Source organism: Solea senegalensis, linkage group LG13 (assembly GCF_019176455.1).
Source record: "Solea senegalensis isolate Sse05_10M linkage group LG13, IFAPA_SoseM_1, whole genome shotgun sequence".
In the NCBI taxonomy this organism is placed as follows: domain Eukaryota; kingdom Metazoa; phylum Chordata; class Actinopteri; order Pleuronectiformes; family Soleidae; genus Solea; species Solea senegalensis.
In genome coordinates, this window is record NC_058033.1 from 11,245,098 (window position 1) to 11,267,683 (window position 22,586).

General features: G+C 40.8%; 1 protein-coding gene across 2 annotated transcripts in view; it reads right to left on the reverse strand.

The window, feature by feature from the left end:
- Positions 1-22,586, reverse strand: part of camkk1a (calcium/calmodulin-dependent protein kinase kinase 1, alpha a) — a 59,610-nt gene that overhangs the window by 24,904 nt on the left and 12,120 nt on the right. For both annotated transcript variants that reach the window (XM_044041458.1, XM_044041457.1), the window contains 3 exons: positions 9,555-10,009; positions 6,738-6,785; positions 5,076-5,129 (listed from right to left, as the gene is read on the reverse strand). In XM_044041458.1, the coding sequence (XP_043897393.1) occupies positions 5,076-5,129; positions 6,738-6,785; positions 9,555-9,887 (435 nt within the window). In that variant the 5' untranslated portion in view covers positions 9,888-10,009. The remainder of the gene's footprint in view (positions 1-5,075; positions 5,130-6,737; positions 6,786-9,554; positions 10,010-22,586) is intronic.

Here is a 22,586-nt window from a genome sequence, read left to right on the forward strand (position 1 = left end):
ACTGTGATTATAAAACATCATTACACAAATAAATATATATACTGACATTTAGTTTACCTTTTATGTCAATGGGCCCGAGAGAACATTGTTATAAACACATTGTGGGTTTTATTTATTTGAAAATAAAACAACGTAAGAAGCAGCAGCAGCAGCAGCAGCAGGATTATCCATCTATGTTATTATCCTTGTAAAAAGGTGGAGGGAGTATGCGAAAAGATAAGAAGGCAATGGAGCCAAACAGGGTTGATTGTTTCTCAAAAAAACACTAGAACCTGCACACTGGCAGTCATTGTTGATTTGAATAAATAGTCATTCACAGTCAGTCGTGCACATGTTCACTTTTTATTTCACTTCAAACTGTTTCAGTGATGCACAGCTCTGTGCTTTTCTCTGAAACTTTTCTCTGTGCTCATTTTTTTTTTAAAACCTATGCTATAAACGCAGTCATGGCTATGACTGTGCAGAAAGCAGCAGCAGCAGCAGCAGCAGCAGCAGCAACAGCAGCAGCAGCAAGACTCAAGAAGAGGATTCTCCCCTGCGCAGTGCTCATGCTGTGTGTGTGTGTGTGTGTGTGTGTGTGTGTGTGTGTGTGAGGGGGAATGAAGCATCCCTCAAGCCCAGAGTCATAAAACAGTCATAGACTCTGCAGGACATTTCAGAACTGTTGTAGCTTTGGGCTGCAGAGCTCATGAATGCATTCAGGCGTCTGACAGTCACATGACAACATCCTCATACGCCGCTCTGTGCTCATCGCCGACTCTTGGACTGAGTCGGCCTTATTTCTCTGACACGTCTGTGGACGTAGGTGGAGTGCGTCATCACAGCTTTGCTCACAGTTCATATATTATTTCACTCCATATGATTCGGAGAAAAGCCAAAGTTTGACTCAGTGATCGTCTCATGAACAACGTGTGTTCAAATATACAAATCTGACGTAATCTAAAAATGAATCACAGAATACAAATAAATACCCACTCACCCACATTACAAAATAATCCAGGTTGAGCTGAAGCTGTGATTATTCTAGATTGAATCATCCAGAGTCAGATCTGGATGATTCAATCTAGAGGAAGGCAGTCATGCAACATTACAGCCCCCCGACTGCCGTAAAAACACCATCGACCTAGCAACCAGCAAATTAAGCTTGGCATTCAAGTGGAAATTTGCAGGATTTTTTTACCCTAATTTAACAGCTTCAGAGTCACTGTGATGGTTAAATGTCTTGTAGTGGGGAGATCGGGGGCGGACTCCACTCCTCCTACTGTCTATTATCTGAAACCAGCCTTGCGAGATCATGGCCGCCGACCCCCAGTCCTCAGAATCAGGAGGTCTCGTGAGAAACACAAATTGCTTTACGGCACTACACACACGCACACACACACACGCCATAACCAGGTACTGGCTATAGCGATGGCGTCATTTTGCTCGACCATTTTTATGAACATTGATTGTTGTAGTGGTGCAACCAAGCTATAATCAGTCACTGGCAACGCTGTGCTGCCACCACTCCAACTCTCTAGTTTGGAGTCTAACAGGCTGAAAAGTTTACATTGTTCATTCATTCAATTATTGTCTTCACTGGGTTCACACTCTTGTACAGCGTGTACTTGCATATCACTCCCTTGTTTCAGCTCAGCATGCTGCTCGTCTATTCTGGGGGAGCATCAAAAGCATGCAGCCATAAATCTAACTGCATTTCTATTTGTCACAATAAATGGTTTAATGATGTTATTGTGGGTTGCTTTAGAGCCATACTGATATACGAATATGTGTTTTTTTGAGAATAAGATTCTTTGAGGTCAGATTAATCCCGAGAGGAAAGAAATCTCATTTACTTTCCCTAAATTAAAAAGCAGCATGAAAATAAGTCACACTTGTCACTCAGCCGCGGTCTCTGTGAAATTCACTTTCTCTGACATTTAACATTTTGTTTAGGCTCAGCTTATCCTCTGCACACAATTGTATACTTGGACCCTTTGGCAGATTGTCTACCTGGTTCATTTCCACAGTAAATTAGTTATGAGCTCATTCCAGGAATCCATTTTCCTCCTGGCCACAAACTGACAGCTTCTGAAAAGGCTATATACAAAGAAAAGATTAGGTTTTTTTTCTTTCTTTGGAAAGCGGATGCCCTTCCTGATGCAACAACGCTATTATTGGGTTCAGCCTGTGTTCTAGTCCGCTTCCTGCAATTGGTTGACTTGAAGCGAACCGAGACTAGGTTTTTAGGCGGTCCAGAGTTCGCTTCTTTGGTGCGCATCAGAGTTCGGTTGCACAATTCACACGTTAGGGTTTGATGAAGAAGGGCTGGCGTGAATGCGCCCATGGATACGAACACTCACTGGTGACAACATACGACGCTGGATTAAAAAAATGCGGCGAATGTAAGGAAACCCAATAATCTAACATATTAAAAATGATATTCTACATATTTTACACTCACACACGTCTCTCATTATATACACACACACATATACATACTGTATTTTCAGAAAAATGTATTTACATTTTTTAATTAATTTTTGTCGCAAAGATGTTTTAGACCAGGGGTGTTAAACTCATTTTAATTCAGCGGCCACATACAGCACGATTTAATCTCAACTGGGCAAATAATAGCATAGTCATTTATTAAGCATCTTTTTTTTTCTTTTTTTTACAAAACATGAGAACAACCTGACATTTCTTGAGAAAAATAAGTGCAATTTCAACAATATTATGCCTAAATTTACAATTTACAAATGTACAAAACATTTAGGTATCTGGAACTGAAAAAATATGGTATTCTAATCTAATCCTAATGTGAAATTATTTACAAATTCATCCTGGGGGGACGGATTGGACCCTCTGGTGGGCCGGTTCTGGCCCGCGGGCCTCACGTTTGACACCCCTGCTTAAAACCATTGCTCGCTACAAAATTATAACTGAGTGAAAAAAGCAGATGCGAAAACAGATGTTAGGACCTTTGTGTGTGTGTGTGTGTGTGTGTGTGTGTGTGTGTGTGTGTCCAGACTGCTGGAAGTCACTTAGGGAAACAAACATTGATTACGTCTGTGAAAGTCGACTGCTTCAAGCATCTGCTAATAATTAGCAGTTTAAATTTATCTCCCTTCCAAATTTGACTGGAGTTGAGTGAGCAGTTTCAGGAGTTGAGGCGACTTCTGGCCCACGAGGCTGATAAATGGCCCCATAATTAGCTGCCTGCTAGTCAAGTTGTGGGCTAATTATACGACTTAACTGGAGGCAACAACAAACATGTCTGTTTTTAAAGACCTTCAGTAATCGACTGAAATCCAATCCAACACCCACTAGACAAGATGTTAGTGATAATACAGGACACTGGGAGGAATTAGTCACCATTTTATTTTTATCCCCACATATCAATGCTGAACACTGCTGCTAAGGACTGAGAGTCGGGTGAGAAGGCTAAAAAGACCATTTTGAAAAAAAAATATATATCAGAAATAATCACAATAAACTGATTATCTGATAGACGATTGTAAATTGTCCAATGTAAGAACATATTGATCTATATTAAACGTATGTCATATTACTGCAGAAGAAAAGTCTATTACATAACAACAAATATAGTTTTTAAAACCCTAGCCGAACTCTCGATAAAGACGCTTAAGACCAAAATTTGAACGGTTTTAACAGGTTTTGCTCCCGAGTGAAAGCTGAAGCTTCAATTATCTGACATTTTATTATTATGGAAATGTCCAATTTTGATCACTTTTGGCCATATTATTGCCAAGCATTAAACAGCAAGCATTAAAGTTTATTGCACGTTTTATGGGACACATGGGAAATATTGTAGCAGTAAAAAGTAAATAAATAAATATACCTGGGTTTTACATTTCCCACTTTTAAATGGCTTTAATTTGAATAATCTCAGAATCAATGGGGTGATTTTGGTCAAGAGAAACTCACTAAGGCTCCATGACTCTCTCCCTGCAAATACATCTTTGCCATTTTGTCCAATATGGATGTCATTTTGGTATTGGTTGCATGAACCTGCGGCACATTTGACAAGCTCAGCAAGGTAACATCACGTCTTCACTCCACTCCAGAGGGAACATTATAGAAGTGCAGTCTGTGTCCTGTAGTTCACTCCTCAGCATCAGCACATTTCCAAGCTCCCATTTTAATATCGGGTTGTTGCTCGGCTCCACACTGGCTCCGCTTCAAAAGTACATCTCCAGTTTGTGCGAGTTATCCAAACACTTTCATTGTTGTCGGTGTGCAGTGCAGTTGCACTCATACACTTAAAGCATACATCAGTTTGTACGCAGAGCGACTGAGGCTGCAGAGCTTTTACAGGAACAAATCACGGCGACGGAAATGCCTGAAATTAGGTCATGCCGGCATTTCCAGAGGGAGATTCCTCATGAAAGCAACAGCTTAACTGCTGTGGAGAGCGTTTAAGTCTCGGGTGAACCTTCAAGGGGTAGTTCAGGTTTGTTGAACAACTACTGAGCAGTGAATCAAAAGCTCCCCTTGTGCCATGATGTAAAGCTGCAGATTTTCTCTATGAACATATTCTTAAAAGTCCCATGTACACCTGGCATTATAAATGATATACAGTCGGATTGCAATCGGATAGCATCTGACCACTTAATTAAGTACAGGTGTAAATCCACCGGGGACAGACTGTTATCTGATCTGCCAAACCACTTTGGCAGGTGATGGGAGATGCATTGTGTAAAGAGCCTCCTCTGCTGTTGGACATTTTTGCAGAAGTAAATAGGTTATGACATGTGGTATATATGATGTCATTCAACCACACTTCAAAAACACCTGGATTATCCCTTTAAAGTAGCAACTGTCCCTTCACATGCAATTGACGCAATATGGGTGGATCAGACCCAGAGCTGAGCAACAAGGTTAAGGAGAAGAAAAGAAAGAAAGAAAGAAAGAAAGAAAGAAAATCAATATCCCGCTGAGTTCCTGCAAAGCTCCTGCGTCTAGACGGTGAATGGAGACTGAGAGGAGAGCAGTGTGTGACAGAGGCACTGCAGTGCAGACCACGATCGCAGAACAGCTGTATGAAATTTAACTGCAAAAAAATGGACACTTACATAATGTTTATCATCATCTTCGTTGTAGGCGAGTTTGACCACACCATAGGAGCCCTGCAATACAACAACAACAACAACAAAGACATGCATTGTGTGTTTCTCAGCTCCACTTTGAACACCTAAACTACCAGAATCATCTATAGTGATTTAAATATTATTTTAATTATCAATAAATATGACTTCTTTGTAAAATACTTCAAATCTTTGGATGCAATTACTTACAGAGAGATCGTCATTGTGCATTTTTAAAGAACCTTTATGGACCGTTACAAAACATGTTTACTGATTTAGAAAACAGTGTTTGCATAAACTGTGCAATTAACAATTTGTCAAATAGGTTTAAAGATCAGTTATTAAAACTCAACTCGCTATGATTAAACATTATTTAATCATGTCTGACATCACATTAAAAAGCAAAATGAGCAACTCAAAAGTAGCACTAATCAGTAAATACATAAAACTGACGTGAAAAGAAGGATTCAATATTTGACATTAGCCCACATAGTCTCCACAACAGTGAAACAGTCACTTCATCAAACCAACACACTCTTCTGAAGTAAGCACACTTTTTTATCCTTTGACAGCACAGAGTGGCTCCTCACACACACACACACACACACACACACACACACACACACACACACACACACACACACACACACACACACACACACACACACACACACACACACACACACACACACACACACACACACACACACACACACACACACACACACAGTGCAGTGTTCCTCTTGATAGGAGCAAACATGAATTAAGTGAAAAGCCGATGAAACACTCACATAAATCAAATAAACTGATTTCTATCGCCACTGATGTCTTCGGCATCTCAAACTGCCATCTGGCTCTTCATGAATGACTCGGGGTCTAATTGTCCTTCAATTTATCTTACGAGTAAAAAATCTATTTGTGGACTTTAGTCAACATCTTTTTTCTTTCACTGTCCTGAGGATTTAGGTCATGGATGTTAGGATTCTGGATTTCTTTAAACTGTTGCCTTGTGAGATGGGGGATTTTGTCAGAATGTCAGAATAATAGTACCTCCTATAGGTTTATGTTACTGTACAATTAGGTCGAAAGCTGTATTGACACTGTGGATAACAGTGAGCAGCGTTCTGTGAGTTATTTGTTGACACCAGGGCTTAATTTGCCGGATCCTGTTCCGGCACCTCCTATGTCAGGAGAAGAATGTTATAAAGTGGATCGGGTATCTCCTATGAAAGTGTCACTATGAAAAATGGAAATCTTTTTTTTTTTTTTGTCTAATATTTTATTTGATGTGTTAGTCTGTGAAAATGTGCCCACTTTAAATGCATTTAAATCCGATTTTTAAAAGCGAGGGCGAAAAGCGAAAGAGAGTGAGGAGGACACTTTGTTTTTTAAAGGTTTCAACTTCACTGTGGATGAGCCTGATCAGCTGCTGAGGAGACGGTGAGGTGAAATGTATAAGTTCTATCAGTTTTTATATGAGAAGAAGTTTCAGTGTCGGTGAGACTGCAACTTTTTTGGAAAAGTGTCAAAATGTGCCTGTGACGAGGTACGGAAGGCTTCGAATATGAGAACATGGGTAAACAGCATTTGCAAATGTTTATAGAGCAGGTGCACGCCGAGCAGAGGTCAAGGATGGAAAAACAAACTCACCTTTCCAATTTCACTCTTCAGCTTGTACTGGTTCAACTGGATACAGTCCTGCGAGAGGAGAGGAGAAGAAAGGAGATTTATTACACAAATTCAGAAATAAACAAAATACACTTTACTGCCCAAGGGTCAAAAAGAAAACATGGTATGTGTTAATTAGAAATGAAGCAATCCCTCCCTCTCCCATCACAGAACATAAAACCACACACACAGCCCACAACTGGCTGAAAAGCTGAATACTGTCCATCATTTTGAGCCAGTTTTTACAAGACTTTTGAAGGTTCCTCTGGGTCGACCAAATGATTTGTTTTGCAAATCCAAACAGAGAAATTCACTAAATTAATTTAAAAAAAAGGTCCTTTTACCAAATATTCTGCAGCCAAAATAACCAAAGGAAAGCTAAGCCGAAAAGAGAAGGAAATAAATTATCGATATAAACATCATCAGCGCTAAAGAGACACACACAAAAAACCCAGAGAGAAAGATAGAAGCATTTGGTACAGAACAAAATGTTCCCTCTGTGAGCGTGAGCATGTGTGTTGAAAGCTATTTATTTCTGAGATGTAGGTAACGATGCATTCGGCAGTTTCTGTTTACTGTCTGCAAATCCATTAGAGTGCCACTGCTTAAATGGCTGATTTGCAGTTCCATAGCAACCACTGCTACAGCACAGAGTCAACCAGGGCCATTGCAGCGAGGAGGGGAGAGGAGAGGAGAGGAGAGGAGAGGAGAGGAGAGGAGACCACAGCAGGACAGAGAGGTAGAGGGAGAGGAGAGAGGAGAGTTTAGTGGCAGACAGAATTTTTACAGAGGTACAAACTGAGGAGAAGAGGAGACGGAGGGAGGGCAGGGGGTCCACGGGGTCCACGGGAAGCAACGAGCAGACAGCGAGCTGTGATTTAAGTGTAACAGAGAAGGGGATGAAGCGGAGGAGAGAGCAGATTGAAAGTGGTGCTCTCATTACAGTTGGGGGTAGGGGAGGCTTAGTGTGAGCCAGACCAGTGCCTGAGGGTCGAAAACTGGAACATGTTTGAGGAATGAAAGGTGGCAGGAGACCACATGGGCAACAACATCAATGACAGAAAAAAATGATTGGAACGGCGTGACTGAAAGTACCGCAGCAAATCCCGGTGCAGCGCAGGGGTCGAGGTATTGTGCAAAGTGTGACGTTGTGGCTCGTACTGACTATTACCAAGACGTGAGAAGGGTTCTATCCACCGTGGGGTACGGTGATGTGAAGGCGTGTGGGCAGCGGTGATGACAAAAGGATGAGGGATTAAATATGGAGGGTGGGGTTGTGTGAGGTGAGCATTATCCCTTTGATTTGTTAAAGAGATACAGAGGGAGGAAAGAAAATGGGGCGGAGAGGGATAAAGGGGAAAGTGGAAATGAGGAAAATCCAAGGAAAAGAGCGATCACATTCCATCAGTCGGCACATGTTCTGCGGCTGCAGTTAATACTCTGTCAGGGTTGACGGATAAGGAAGGTCATGCAAAAAAGAAACTCAAACAAATCCGCCGCATGCATACAAACGCTCCGCTGGGCCACTGCAAATATTTACAAAGATTTTTAATCCATTTCTTTACACAGTCTTCACCCTGTATGTAACCCACCCACCACAGCACATTTCTCCACCCATTACTCAACAACTGATCAATATCAGCATAGATCACTGCAATATGAAACCATTAGTTCATTGTTATGATGCATAACGTCTGCGTCTGTAATAAAAGGACGACTTAAGTGTGATCATATTTAAAGCCCAATGACCCCATAACGCCATTTTAAAATCAATCAGGTTTAATGCAACATTGCAGACTAAGGATGTTTATTCTGTATGTTCTTTATTGTTGTATTTGATGTTGGGGCTGAAAAAATCAATTGTTTTCAAACTGCAATTTGAACAGGCTGCAGTCTCTGTGTTACTACATCATCGAGAAACGGTTGGCTGCACATCTATGACAGAAGCCGGGATAATGATGCGTTAATATCACTAAGCTGACGTACACTGGCGTGTTTGGTACCATGTTTGCTAATTGGAGCCTGGCGCGCACTCTTTGTCGAGCCTTCTCTTCTCACTGTCATGATGACAACAGTCACGTTCCAACTCTCCATCCATTTCAAATCCGAGGGACAGACGCACAAATAAATACAGACATAAATATTCAATACGTACTAAATAAATAACGTTTGCTCTTCCTGTCACACAGCTGCATGGCTCTTTTTGGGAATAGAAGTCTGGCCCCCATTTTCTGTGGGAGTGAAATAATCTTTCACTATATCCTGTTGCATATGTCGAGAGCTGCAACTCTGAATTATTTTCTTAAATCTATTCATCTGTACTGAAAATGTTGATGATGATGATGTTCTCGAATGTCTTGTTTTGTCCACAAACCAAAACGATTCCGTTTTAAATATTTCTTTGTCATTTGGAGCAAAGAAGCCAGAAAACAATCACATTCAAGAAGCTGGAAAAGCAGAAAGTTTGTTTGAATTATTGAAAAAAACACTGAAAATTGCAGCCCTACATGTGTCCTGTGACAGTTTTCAAAGCACTACATTTCAGTTCCCTCAATTTATTCATTTCTTTTCTACAAAAGCTTTCTTGTGAAACATTTGCAGGTCTGAATCCTGGCTTTTAGTTGAGCACAGAAGAGCATTAAGAGGATTTAAAATTCAACGATTATGATTTTCAGAGGCAAACCCGAGTAGAAACATAGCAGAAGCTCCGTCACAGGTGCAAAGCAGACACACTCTCCCCCGTCTGAGATGTAATGATAATTATATTCAACCAAATATGAATAATAATGACTTCCTCACCTGAGAGTCTGATATAGACACACGTTTCGACTCCACTGTGGGTCTGCGGGCAACACGGGGGGAGATGTGGGCGTAGCCTCCCCCCGAGCCTGATGCCAGGTAAGTGCCTCTCTCCTGTAGAGACAACTTCCTTCCAGTGAGTTGTGGCCGCGGCGGCCGAGTCCTCTTGGCCGGAGCCCCATCCTGCTGAGACCCGCCGTTCTTCACGCCGTTGGCAGTCGATCCTTCTGGGTCTTTCATTGTCATGGCAGCCACGGTGTCCGCGAGACTGCCGGTCTGACTGGCACAGTCGAGGTCTGGCCTCTCGGAGCCGGGGTCACTGCCCGTAGCCATGGCCAGCGGGGAGACAGCAGCGGTTCAGGAGCAGGTGGTGGGCAGAATACTGAAGGTTGCCCACCAGCATCCACGGGACCTGGGTCAGCTTATGACTCAGAAGGTTCAGGGCCTCACCACAGCTGGAAAAGATAAGAAGGGGAGCTATGAGCTCAGACAAGGTTCAGAAAAGAGATTTATCTGCTTTATATCATAAGTTTGACTAATGAGAAATCACTTTTTTGACATCATACTCTCCCATGCCGGATAAAGAAACCTGACTGGCAGATGTTGCACTGCTCTGAAGTGTAAAAACACCTATTTGCTGACTTTACAAATGCAAGATAATGTATATCAACTCACAACAACAGATTCACACACAGTGTCTTTCCCTGGGACGTCAGCTCAGCAAACACCATCAAACTATAACCAGCACACACTATACTCGCCACGTACTGTCTCTAATGGAAAAGCAGTTGCCATGCTACAACTGTATAGTGGAAAAGCAGCATTAGTCTCTTCTGTAGTTAAATGAACAATAAAGCTAATATCTGACACGATATTGTGTCGATAATATCGTGCATCGCTAATAGTTACTACTTTACAGCTCCAGTGTGGAACCATTATCAACTCTGAGTAATGTTTAAATATCTAAGTCTCTCTTAGTCTCTAAGATCCTGCATTTGATGACCTAGTTGTCTCTCACCCGGCCCACCCACTCTCACACACACACACACACACACACAGAGGCAACCTCCTGATGTGTGTGTCTCTGGTAAATTATGTGTTGTATATCTGTCTTTGAACGTACTATTATACTTGTCCAGACTGCATCAAGGAAACTTAATTGGAGCTTCGCGGTGAATGAAACAGCAACGCGAGGGGGCAACGAGTCAGATAGCTGTTCGGGGAGCGCTTGATTGCCGTTGGCGGCGATCATTTTTTTTAAAAAATATGATTGCCAAGTCCTACTGGATGTCCAGATTTATTTTTAGCGACAAGATCCACGTGTGAAACTTTGCATGGGCACATCTCGGTGTTTCCAGCCACAGTGATATATAACGCCGTCTCTCCTGCTCAGTCATGCGTCACTGTGTGCAGGAAGGGAATATTGGCACAGGACATGAAAAAAATTGGAACTGAGAAACACAGAGATCGTTGTGTGGAGCCGCTAAGCTTCATCAGCATCGTGTGAACTCATCTGACTATGATTTGAATGTTTTATAGAATGATTTTAAACGAGTATCAGTTCTTCTGCTTCTTTGACTGAATTAAAGTTATGGACTAACTGTTACTTTCTCTCCTCTCTTACAAGGCTGCTCAATACCAGTCGCCACATATTCAATCAATATATGCAATCACTTTTATAAAAAACTTTCTGGTGTCTGAAAGCTGCTTATCAGTGCCCCCCACAGAATATTGTCACTTAATATTATAGAGTTACAGCGGGGGGGAAAATAAGTCTTGAACAACATCAATGTTTTTCTCAGTAAGTATATTTCTAATGGGGCTATTGACATGAAATTTTCCACCAGATGTCGGTAACAATCCAAGTAATGCACACCTACAAAGAAATCAAAACATGTCCATGAATTAAGTTATGTGTAATAAAGTGAAATGACACAGGGAATAAGAATTGAAAAAAAGGAGGTGCAAAAAAAGCATGGACAGCCAAGACACAAGTATTTAGGAAGCGATCCTGCCCCCTAGTATTAGTAACATATGACGTCTTTCTAACATAGTGAGCACCATCATTATAGTGGTGAGATAGAGGAGCGATCAACATTTTACCATAAACCGTCTACGACCAGGTGAATCGCGCAAGATTTCTGACACGGGAATCAAAAGAATAATGAAAAAGAGTTGTCCGAAGTAATGCACACATAAAAACCTATCAAATCAAATAAATGAAGTCATGTGTAGTAAAGTGGAGGGCCACATGGTTGGTGTAGTGGTAAGCACTCTTGCCTTTGCAGCAAGAAGACCGGGGGTTTGCCACAAGGGCCATTCTGCATGGAGTTTGCACATGTTTGCTCCCACAGTCCAAAAAACAGGCAGGTTTGGGCAAATAAGACACTCTTAATTGACTGTAGATAAGAGTGTGAGAGTGTGAAAGCTAATACTTAGTAGAAAAGCCTTCATTTCTTCCCATAGATTCAATTGGATTCAAGTCCAGTGATTGACTCGGCCATTCTAGCAGGTTTCTCAATTGAGAGTTTCCTTGGCTGTGTGTTTGAGGTCACTGTCCGCCCTCATTTCATCTTCAGCATCCCGGTCATGGCGGCAGATTCTTATCAAGAATGTCTCGATACATTTCTCCATTCATCCTTCCTTCACTTACATGAAGTCTGCCAGTATGATGTTCAAACTTCACTGTTGCTATGCTGTTTTTGGAGTGATGTGCAGTGGTGTGTTCTATGACATCCAATTCAAGTTCAATTTTGGTCTCATCTGACCATGACTATGTTTGGCAGATGTTTCTTCAGCAATGGATTTCTTGTGTCACTTTACTTTCTAAAACATATACCTTGGAAAGTGGATTACTGGGGTTACCAACATCTGCTGAAAGTTTCAGGTCAATAGCCCCATTAGAAATATATTTGCATAACATTTAAATATAACAGATGTCCATTACATTTAAAGTTAGTAACACTAGCAGTGATTTGGCAACAGACGTTACACACTGGAGCTTTAAAAGCTACATGATTTAATGAGCCTTTTATTTTAGGTTTTATGATTTAATTTTTTACTATTGTTGTAGCCTTGTGTGAAACACTTTTTTTAAAAAAATCATAATTTCTTTAAAGCACTTTCTCTTCAAAAAAAAGGTTACAATTATTGTATTATTATCTATCATTAAGACCAACTGTGAGACTCAATTTTATAAAGCACTCAAATGCACAAATAACTCTGCTTTATGGCCTTAGTCATGGCTTTCTGTACGTAAGTGCTTGTGGGTGGACTGACATACAAAATGTGTGTGTATGTGTGCGTGCGTGCATGTGAACCATTTAGTGAGGCTTGTTAATTGCACTTTTCCATTTGTCCGTCAGGGACAGATTTCCACAGACGTGAATCATCAAAGCTCTTCAGTGTATCTGGTTCAGGTTTTGTTCTGCAGGTGGAAGAACTCAGATATGCAAAATGCACCATGAACGGCAATAAAGAGAAGGGCATTTAAACATAATCTACCTATGTGGCAGCAGGGGATCAAGAGGAACGATTGTGGTGATTGGCTTCATCCCAGAGGAGCCACCTGGATCTGTGTATGTGCCATGAACAAGGCTGAAAAGAAAGACTTGTATGGGTTTTAAGCAAGAGCTGTTCAGTAAATGGGCCATGCTATGCTATTTCTGAAATGTGTGGTGGTAGAGCTACATAGTCAAGAATAACAGTGTTCCACTTCTTCTTGTCCAGGTGGGTCACAATCATCCAAGCATCGAAACAGCAACACTGTACGACGCTGTAAGTCCAGGTGCAGCAATAACAGTCGGTCGAAAAGATTCACAAAGTTGACTGAAATACACTGCACAGGTGTACTGACATTTTCAAATACATATACAGGACTTTAATATGGAGTTGGTCTCTCTTCTGCAGCTGTGACAGCTTCCACACGTCTTGGAAGACTTTCCTCAAAATTTTGAAATGTTTCTACGGGAATTTGAGTCCATTCCTTCTGTAGAGCGTTTATGAGGTCAGACACTGATGTTGGACGGGGAAGACCGGGCTCACAATCTCTGTTCCAGTTCATCCCAAAAGGTGCTTGATGGTGTTGACGTCAGTGGCTCAAGTTCTCCCCAACCAAACTCACCAAACCATGTCTTTATAGTCCTTGCTTTGTGCACTGGGGCACAGTCATGTTGGAATAGAAATGGGCCTTCCTCAAACTGTTGCCACAAAGTTGGAAGCATTGCATCGAAACATCTGAATTCAATACTTAACAGGTGTGGCCAAATACTATATGGTGTATTTTAAACAACTACTAGATGGACTGCCATGACATTTTCCCTCTTGTACCACCATGAGAGTTGAAGTGACACATCTAAATATTGATGACAAAGGAGCCTGTTCTTCTTTCTCTCTAATCTTCTGGCAGGAATGTTATTTATTTTACCAACGCTGACCTTTTTTTCTTTATTTTTAAACAAACTGTGCGGCTCTGTATCACATGCAAGTATCACATCGGGACTCAGTATCAGCAGATCCTTATCCTTTGTCTAAAGTGTCAGAGCTGAATGCAGAACAAAGCCAAAGCATTGTGGTATTATGCCAGACTGATCAGCTACACAGGGGAGGTTGTAAAATAATGGTACTAAAAAAGGGAAAAGACTACAATACAAGGTCATGCAGCAGCCAGACAGAAAGCTAATGGTGAGTTTCCATCAAGGTACATGGTTTCTGACTGAGAAACGTCATGCACTTGGTAGACGGGGTGCGCGGTGTGCCTGAACGACGACGTTGAACGCAACACAACAGACAACAATGGAGGACGATCGGTTTTTGGCAGTTTATTTAAGTTCACATTTTTATCTGACTGCATGTCGCGATTGATGAAAAAGTAGCTATGTGCATTAACGTAGGTATTTATGGCTGTAATGCATCCTCCGTTTTCAAATTGTTGGTATAAAAAGTGGATTTGAATAGCATCATGAGAGCAAAGATGCACAGCCCTAGGAGCCACACACACACACACACACACACACACACACACACACACACACACACACACACACACACACACACACACACAGACAGACAGACAGACATTTGCCCACTCTAATTTGCACATAACAGATGATGTTATTCAATCTATAATAATTCAGAGAAACCTTTCAACAGTCAGCAGTAAGAGGAAGTGCATTGTTTGACTGCTGACTCATTCCTGCAACAACAAAAAAGGAACTGTCAGAATTGGCTAATTCTTATCACAGCTAGTGATTATCTATCTCGTGAAACCTGAAATGCAGTTCCCTCCATGGTAGCACCACCATTCAGCCGACTGCATGTGTGGGAGGAGGGGGAAGAGCACTGGACCAGTTATTCATTTCAACCGCACAGAGACTTTTATTTGTTTACAGACGTAGCCACGCATTTTCATTAGGCAACTAGACAGCTTTCTCAATTACTATTTCCTATACGTTTCCACAGCAACCATCCATTTGTTTTATGACTTCCTGAGACCAAATTTAACACTTGTCTCTTGCTTGACATTTTGTGACTAATAGAGGAAGCTATTTTAAGCTGCTTAGCAATTTACAAACATAGAGTTCATTTATTCTTTTTGAAACACATTTTGTTAACTTTATGTTAAAGAAAACTATTTTTATTGCACAAGTGGATTAATGATTTCAACCGTAGATTCCACAGGATATGCCATTAGTGATTAATAAACAGTTAATATGTTGATCTATTTTCCCGATTAACTGATAACTTGACAGAAGCTCGATGATATCGAAATTTAAGAAAAATCTGAGAGAAGTGCACTAAAATGTAGTTGTTGTTGGTGATTAATGTAGTCGATGATTCATACATTTTTGCACTTCACACACTTGAATTATTTAAATACTCTTTAAATAATACAGCTTTTTATCAAAATAAAATTCAAGGATGGTCAAACGGCAACACTCAAATACTTCTGACTCATTCAATATTGTTATTGTGAGTTCTCAGTTCTCATTTATCGACTTTTTTGTCACCGTCAGATCTATTCCAATAACTTCAGTAATTCCATCTGTCAGAAGTTAAAGTGTTTCAATAAAGTACTTGCAACTTAATCACATGACGCCAATATAAAAAGTAACCATCCGTGTAATACGGTGGATCAGGACATGAAATGATGAAAATGTTTATTTAAACTGGTTATATGACATTTACATTTATGTTTTTAATGAGATAAACAGTTTTCAAAAGGAAATCTGCTGGAAAAGAATCTCTAACAAACTTTAAATTGATTGCATCCAATAGAAACGATTCATCGAGCAATTATTCATGTATATCTTGAATACATTTCACTTCTTTCTCTCCTCCAGGGACCTTGGCAAAGTGCAAAGAGGATTTACAGTTAACGTTAAAGAAAGGGGCTGAAAAGCTTCCAGCTCAACTGTGCAAATCTGCAGTAACTCCTGCTTGAGCTATACAATCTTTACTTATCACATGTTTGGTAGGGATGGCACAATGCCACTTTTCCCTTGTCCAGTACAGATACTAATATCACAGCCTATATCAATATCAGTCTTTCGGCTTCAAATGAGTTCACATGGCTCACACGATCAACGCATCTGTCATTGACTTTCTGGTCATATGACATATAAAAAAAAAAAAATGGACCAACAGACAAGACGGAAATGTGACTTTAAACAAACAAAATAAACCAACAAAGACACTGGGAGCACAGAGGCTAAATACACTAGGGAGGCAGGCGTTGACTAAAAAGGTTGGTCACCCCTGTCATAGACTAATCCAGGGGTCGTGACAGAACCTCCCCACAAGGACCCAATTCCAGACAGTTCTCAAAAGTCTTGGGTGGCTGGGTTAAAGTATTGCACAGGTTACTAGACACGTGAAGAAGCGGATTACAACAAATAAGATCATTCAGACAAAACATCACCAAACCTTTGATAATTAATTTAAATGAGAATATTTGCTGCTTCTTCTTGCTCTGCTGTCAAGGAAGCTGCAAAGTGTTTCTTTCAGCAGATGCAAATACAGTCCACACATATATTCTTCAGGGTTTTGGCATTATAAGAATGGATTCTGCGTTTAACAAACAAGTGTCGGCTTTTATTTGAGTGGGTCAACATTGACAGAACTGTGTGGGAGTTGTAGCCGACTTAACACATATTTACTGAATTGCTGCTAAATTGAGGATCATGTCATGTGGAGTAGAAGATTATGGTGGAAATACAGTCAAGCATGATCGGGCCAGGACGTAGGTGGACATGTTTCCAGAGAGAAGACAAAGTCTGGGCTGCAGAACAAAGTTATATGAACTGATGAAACACAAATCACCCTCAATTAAAATGATGGACAGAGGAGAAAAAAGGGAAAAAGTCATGACTCAAAGTCACCTCAAGAAAGAATTATTGAAAAAAGACTCCCCAATTAATCGATTATCAAAATAGTTGACAATTAAGTTTGTAGTTGATTAATAATTGATTAAATGTGTACAGCGCACAACACACACACACACTCACACACACACACACACACACACACACACACACACACACTGGTCCTAACTTCCTGCTGCCATGACAGCCAATCATGAGCATTTTTGATATTTTTGACATTTTTGATATTACAAAGAGAGGTGTTTTAATATTAGAGGGACTGACCTGCGGGTATGTGTGTGTGTGTGTGTGTGTGCATGCTTGTGTGCATGCAGATTAAAACCTAAGCATCATTGTTGCACACACAGACATGGGGAATTTTGCTGAAAGCTCATCTTACCGCACTGAGCAAATGTCACAGTAAGTCAAGTCAATACAGTAGGTCGCCGTCTTATCTCTTACTTGAAAGTGCAAGTGGAGGCTGTGAGCTTTGATCTCGCTGCGGTGTACACAAAACAAAACGGTAAACATTTACGATCCTGCCGGAGACAGTGTGTGCATACATTGCGCTGAATAATGTGACAGCTCAATCTCAATTTAATTCTAATCCCGGCGACATGCTGGTATCCAATCCAGAAGGATCATAATGGAAGACATCACGACAGCGCAACACAACCTCGTCGCCACTGTTTCGCAGCATTAAAAAAAAAACGTTCAGAGCTGATTAAAGGACCAGTGCGAGGGACCAATTAGTGCCTAATTAGACGGCACTGTAATCAAATTTAGATAATGACAGAATGGTTCAACAGATAGTGTGTAACCACCATCAAGACACTTGTAACAATGATTCTGTGCTCTCCATCCAGTGTTTGCAACCTTGGCAAGTAGGGGCTGGTTATGCTTGTGTATATCATGTTTATGGCAGTAAATATGTTGTTAGAAAGCAATGAAGACAACACTATTTCACTTCCGTGTTTGACAGCCTGCAGTCACCACTGTCAGTGGCTTTTATCCCACATTTAAAATAGTATCATCTACAACCGCAAATAAACCAACACATCCATCTAAATATCATATCAGAGCTCTTATATCTGCACAGCCACACCGCCAGGGCCCACAGGTCTCTCCTGTTGCTCCCTCCTGTCACATTTCATCTCACTCCAACAGAGGATTAACCACTGATAAAACCCTGCAGGGAGCACAAAAGGACGGGAAGCCCAGCAGGAACGTTAACCTGGCTGTTACTGCTCAACGGCAGCGCAAGCCTGAGGAACAGCTTGGATTTGCATGGCTTTTGAATGCATGCACAACAACACAGCACCTGCCCACACAAAACAACCCCCCCCACGCACACACACACACATACATATTTGATTGTGTGAGAGCATACACACATTAGAATTATCTTTTCCTCGTGTGCTGGTGGCAAACAGCTGGCAGCTGATGATGCCTCATCATGTTTGTCTGAGTGAACCTCATTCATATGGAGCGGCGGGTAAAACACCTTCAGGGCCTCGGAAACAGTGGGAGAGCATAGTTATCAGACATCAACGGTGATGAAGTGAGGCCGACAACGCTACGACTCCTGATGAATAGATTTAATGTCAACGACAACTTAAGGGGGAATAGCAGACTCAGAGAGACAGCTCCGTCTCTTAAGCTCCTCGTGAAATTCAGCAGTGCCACACTCACTGAAACCTACAGCAGTGTATCATTGCCACTGCAGCAAAACAGGTTTCATTATAGAAAACGTGATAGTAATGTAAAAACGTGATATGTATTATAAATGAATTTGGACGCAGCGGAGATGGTATTGACGGATGATTATGAATGACACTGAATGACACTACCACCAGCAGGGCAGACTTCTGTAGCCCATGCATTTGAAAATCTGATTTAACCTAGCCCCACACGAGAGGATTTTCACATTTTGCCTCGATGTTAAAACGCGTGGGAGACCACAGACAGCAGGAACTTTGCAAACGATGTTTAATGTTTTTAATCCTGAGAAAGTACAGACTCCACGATCCAGTCAAGACACATGGGACCACACACATGGAGGAATATAAACAGACACAGAGGCGGACTGTCTGTGTCATTAGTTATTATCGGTTGTGTGTGCGCGTGATGTTTTGTGCTGAAAACGCAAAAAAATGAAAAGTGGATGAAGTCACGGCTGAGAAGACGGAATAACAACGAGTAACTAAGACAGTTCGGGTAAATGTACTGTACGAAGTAAAAATACACAATTTATTTCGGAAATGAAAATAAATATTTATCGGAAATGAGTAAAGTTGCTAGAAATACAAATAACTATGTAAAGTACAGATATGTGAATATTTGTACTTTGTCAGATTACAACTCTGCACTAGAGGCTGATATTTCGCATTTTTTAAATCAAGATTAAAAAGGTACAAGGCCGTTCACCTCCAACATTGTCACTGTCAAACTGTAAATATTCCTCTCTTGATACATAAAGCACATTCTTAAATCCTAAATGACTCATTTCTCACCTCAGATTTAAATTTCTAAGCCAGCGTTTGAATTTAACAGCACATGCCGAAGTACCGCTGCTCTGGACCAAGGCACTGTCAGCGCCGTGCATCTGCATTATTGGGGCTGTTCTCCTTTTGACGTCATCGCTGCCAAATTATAAATACATAAACCACACTATTGTCATAGTCGGAAGAATTTCACTCGTTGTATGGGGTGCAGCGTGAGTGAGTGAGTGAGTGAGTGAGTGAGGGCTACGTTACTCCGTCCTGCTCACAGACGGCACCATGCTCTGAGACACAATGGTTCATCTATGCAACTTGTTTGCATCTGAGGGCAGAGATTCAAATAATCTGCCAGATGCCGTGATAAAGAGTGATAAAGACTTTGTTTGCACAGTTTGCTTCCTCATTAAACCTGTCTATCTGTCACTGATGGTTTGCATTGTCCTGCACAGGCTGTGAAAGTTATTTTTATATAACTTATATAGTATTTTTCTGTGATCACTAGATTGTGTCATTTGGTTTGTAAGCAATCTGTCTTTTAACAACTACAACATAGAGCACGTCAGTGAAAGGTTTTGGTTTATGTATGCACACTATTATTATTATTATATGTAATATACTATTACACATCAATATGCCGCATTGATTCCTTTTTTTATATGTACATGTGAGCTTTTCTGTCTTTTCCTTCTTCTGTCTTTTATCCATTATTCTGTACAGCACTTGGGTCCACTGTGTTTGTTTTAAAGTGCTTTACAAATAAAGTTGGATTGGATAATTTCAAAATATACGTGCTTGTTTTAATATGGAACAATATTTACAATAAAAAAAAACTAAATATTTATGATGCAAAATGAATCTATTAATAAAAAAAAAGAAAGGACTTGTTACAACTTGATATTGTTTGGAGGGCCACCTGAAATCGATTGGAGGGCCACATTCTTACTCTGTCGGCTTCTCCCTTTAGGCGCCGCCACAGTGGATCATCTGACCCATATCTGAAACACTTAACACTTAAACGTAGCTCCTGACATGAACATGCTTAATATGTCAAAATGGAAGTTAAAAGGGTGTCATTATGAAATATAGTAATCCTCACTTGTCCTCCATTGCACCGGTTGAAGGAGACTCTTGTGATGGTAGATAGTGTACATGTGTATTTACGTCATTCGGCACCATCTCGACTCACAAGTGGCATTGACTGTGAAATATCTGATCCGTCCGCTTAGATCGCAGTCGCAAATGTGTCGATTCTTATCCGATTTCTTTCCACACAAAGGAGATAATCTGACTTTATCTGTATACGTGGGCTCGTATCTTATTTGTGTCACATGGGAGGAAATACCACATACTTATCACTGGTTCATCCTGCCTGACACAGAATGGAGCTGCTTTTAACTGCTTACACTTTCACCCGCGTAACACTGACGACTTTTTCCCTCAGCCGGTCCCTCTTCATGTGTTTGTCACACTCCAGCCCCACAAGACAGCACTGTCGTTACAATCACAATAAACCAGAGTATGAAGTACTAAGATAAACTCTTCACATTATGATATTTGTATTAGAAAATAAACCAGTGCTCCCAACAGAGATCCACTCATATAATAGCATGATGCCGAAAGAACCTCCCGTGACTTGTGGTAACGTTTGTAACTTTTAAATATAAATGAATGTCTGTCGCATTCACACAAGAATGATTAAGTCCATGAGCTCCACATGAGCACACAGCAGGAGAAACGAGTAGCATTCCCCCAATAAAAGCCTCATTTCTAGTGGTGCAGTTGATTGCGACAGCAAGCTTTGGATCGGTACACCCTGATCCGACTTGCTGTGTCTGCCACGCGGGAAGTGTGGACTGGATATGCAAATGATGTGGCTAAGTGCCTCATATGTGCTACATAGATAGCACAAGGTCATACTAGCAGTACATACACTTCATCTTTTAACTTGAAGGTTGTGGGTTTGATTCCCAGCTCTGCTAATCTATGATGTAAAGCAGCTTTGAGTGGTCTAAAATAATAATAATAATACATTTATTTTTGTACGCACATACGCCAAGACTAAAACAGACTGCACTGGTGCTTTTAAAGACAGAGGTATTAACGTTAGTAGAGCAGGATTTGAGATTAAAAGCACATTTGGAAAAGTGTGTTCTTTTGAGGGTGGATTTAAAAGACGGAGGTCAAGGGAGGTCTTAAAGGAGGGGGAAAAACAAAACTGAATATAAGTTTATCCTGCAGTTTTTTATAAATATATATAAATGTAATTACAAAACAACTGTAATTCTGTTCAGTTGTGCTCATGTTGTGATCCACATGGATTCATTCACAAAGATTACATCCTGTGTCATTTGTAGTGCCGTGTGACTTTACTCACACTGCCTTAATCTTTTGTGTAATAGAAATAAACCATGAGTCAGTTGAACTTTCAGTGTCGCCCGAAGCATTAGTCGAACAAAATGAGAACATGTGAAAACCAAACAATCACTGCTTGACTTTAACACCCAAAGTAAAAAAGCCCACAGGTCCCGACTCATACGCAGTCTTCAGACTGTTGATCATGATCAAATAAAAGTAACAATGCAACGGTTTAATGTCTGCAAACAAAACCACTGCCACTAAATCTAGCTTTACATGCACAGCAATGGATGCAGCGATTATTTGATTCATCGGTTTGAGCGTTATTTCAATAATTAAAACAAGCGTTCGGATTTTTGCTCCATATGACAAAGAAATCATTTGAGAACATCATTATTTCCAGATTTAGTAAACAGGGATTGTCATTTTTCAACTTTCTCTGACTTTTACGGACCACGCAAGTACTCGATAAATCAAGAAAATAAGCGACAGATTATTCGATTATGAAAACAATCGTCATTGGCACTCCCACACAGCAACAACAATGGCAAGACTTTCCTGTGTTATTGCCGGGTCACACACTAATCCCTGGAACACTTTGATTTAATCTACAGGATTAGCAGGCAGCTGTACATGAGACAACTGGCTGTATCTTTTAACCTGTTAAACACATTTCCAACGAGCCAATGAGCAGCTCCACACCAGAGGACAGCTACTGGACATAGGCAGAGTCCACGGGCAGCAGCAATCAATTTTTACTTGACACAAGTCCAGTCTGGGACAATCCAAATGGAATCCAGGGCCACTGTTTCTCA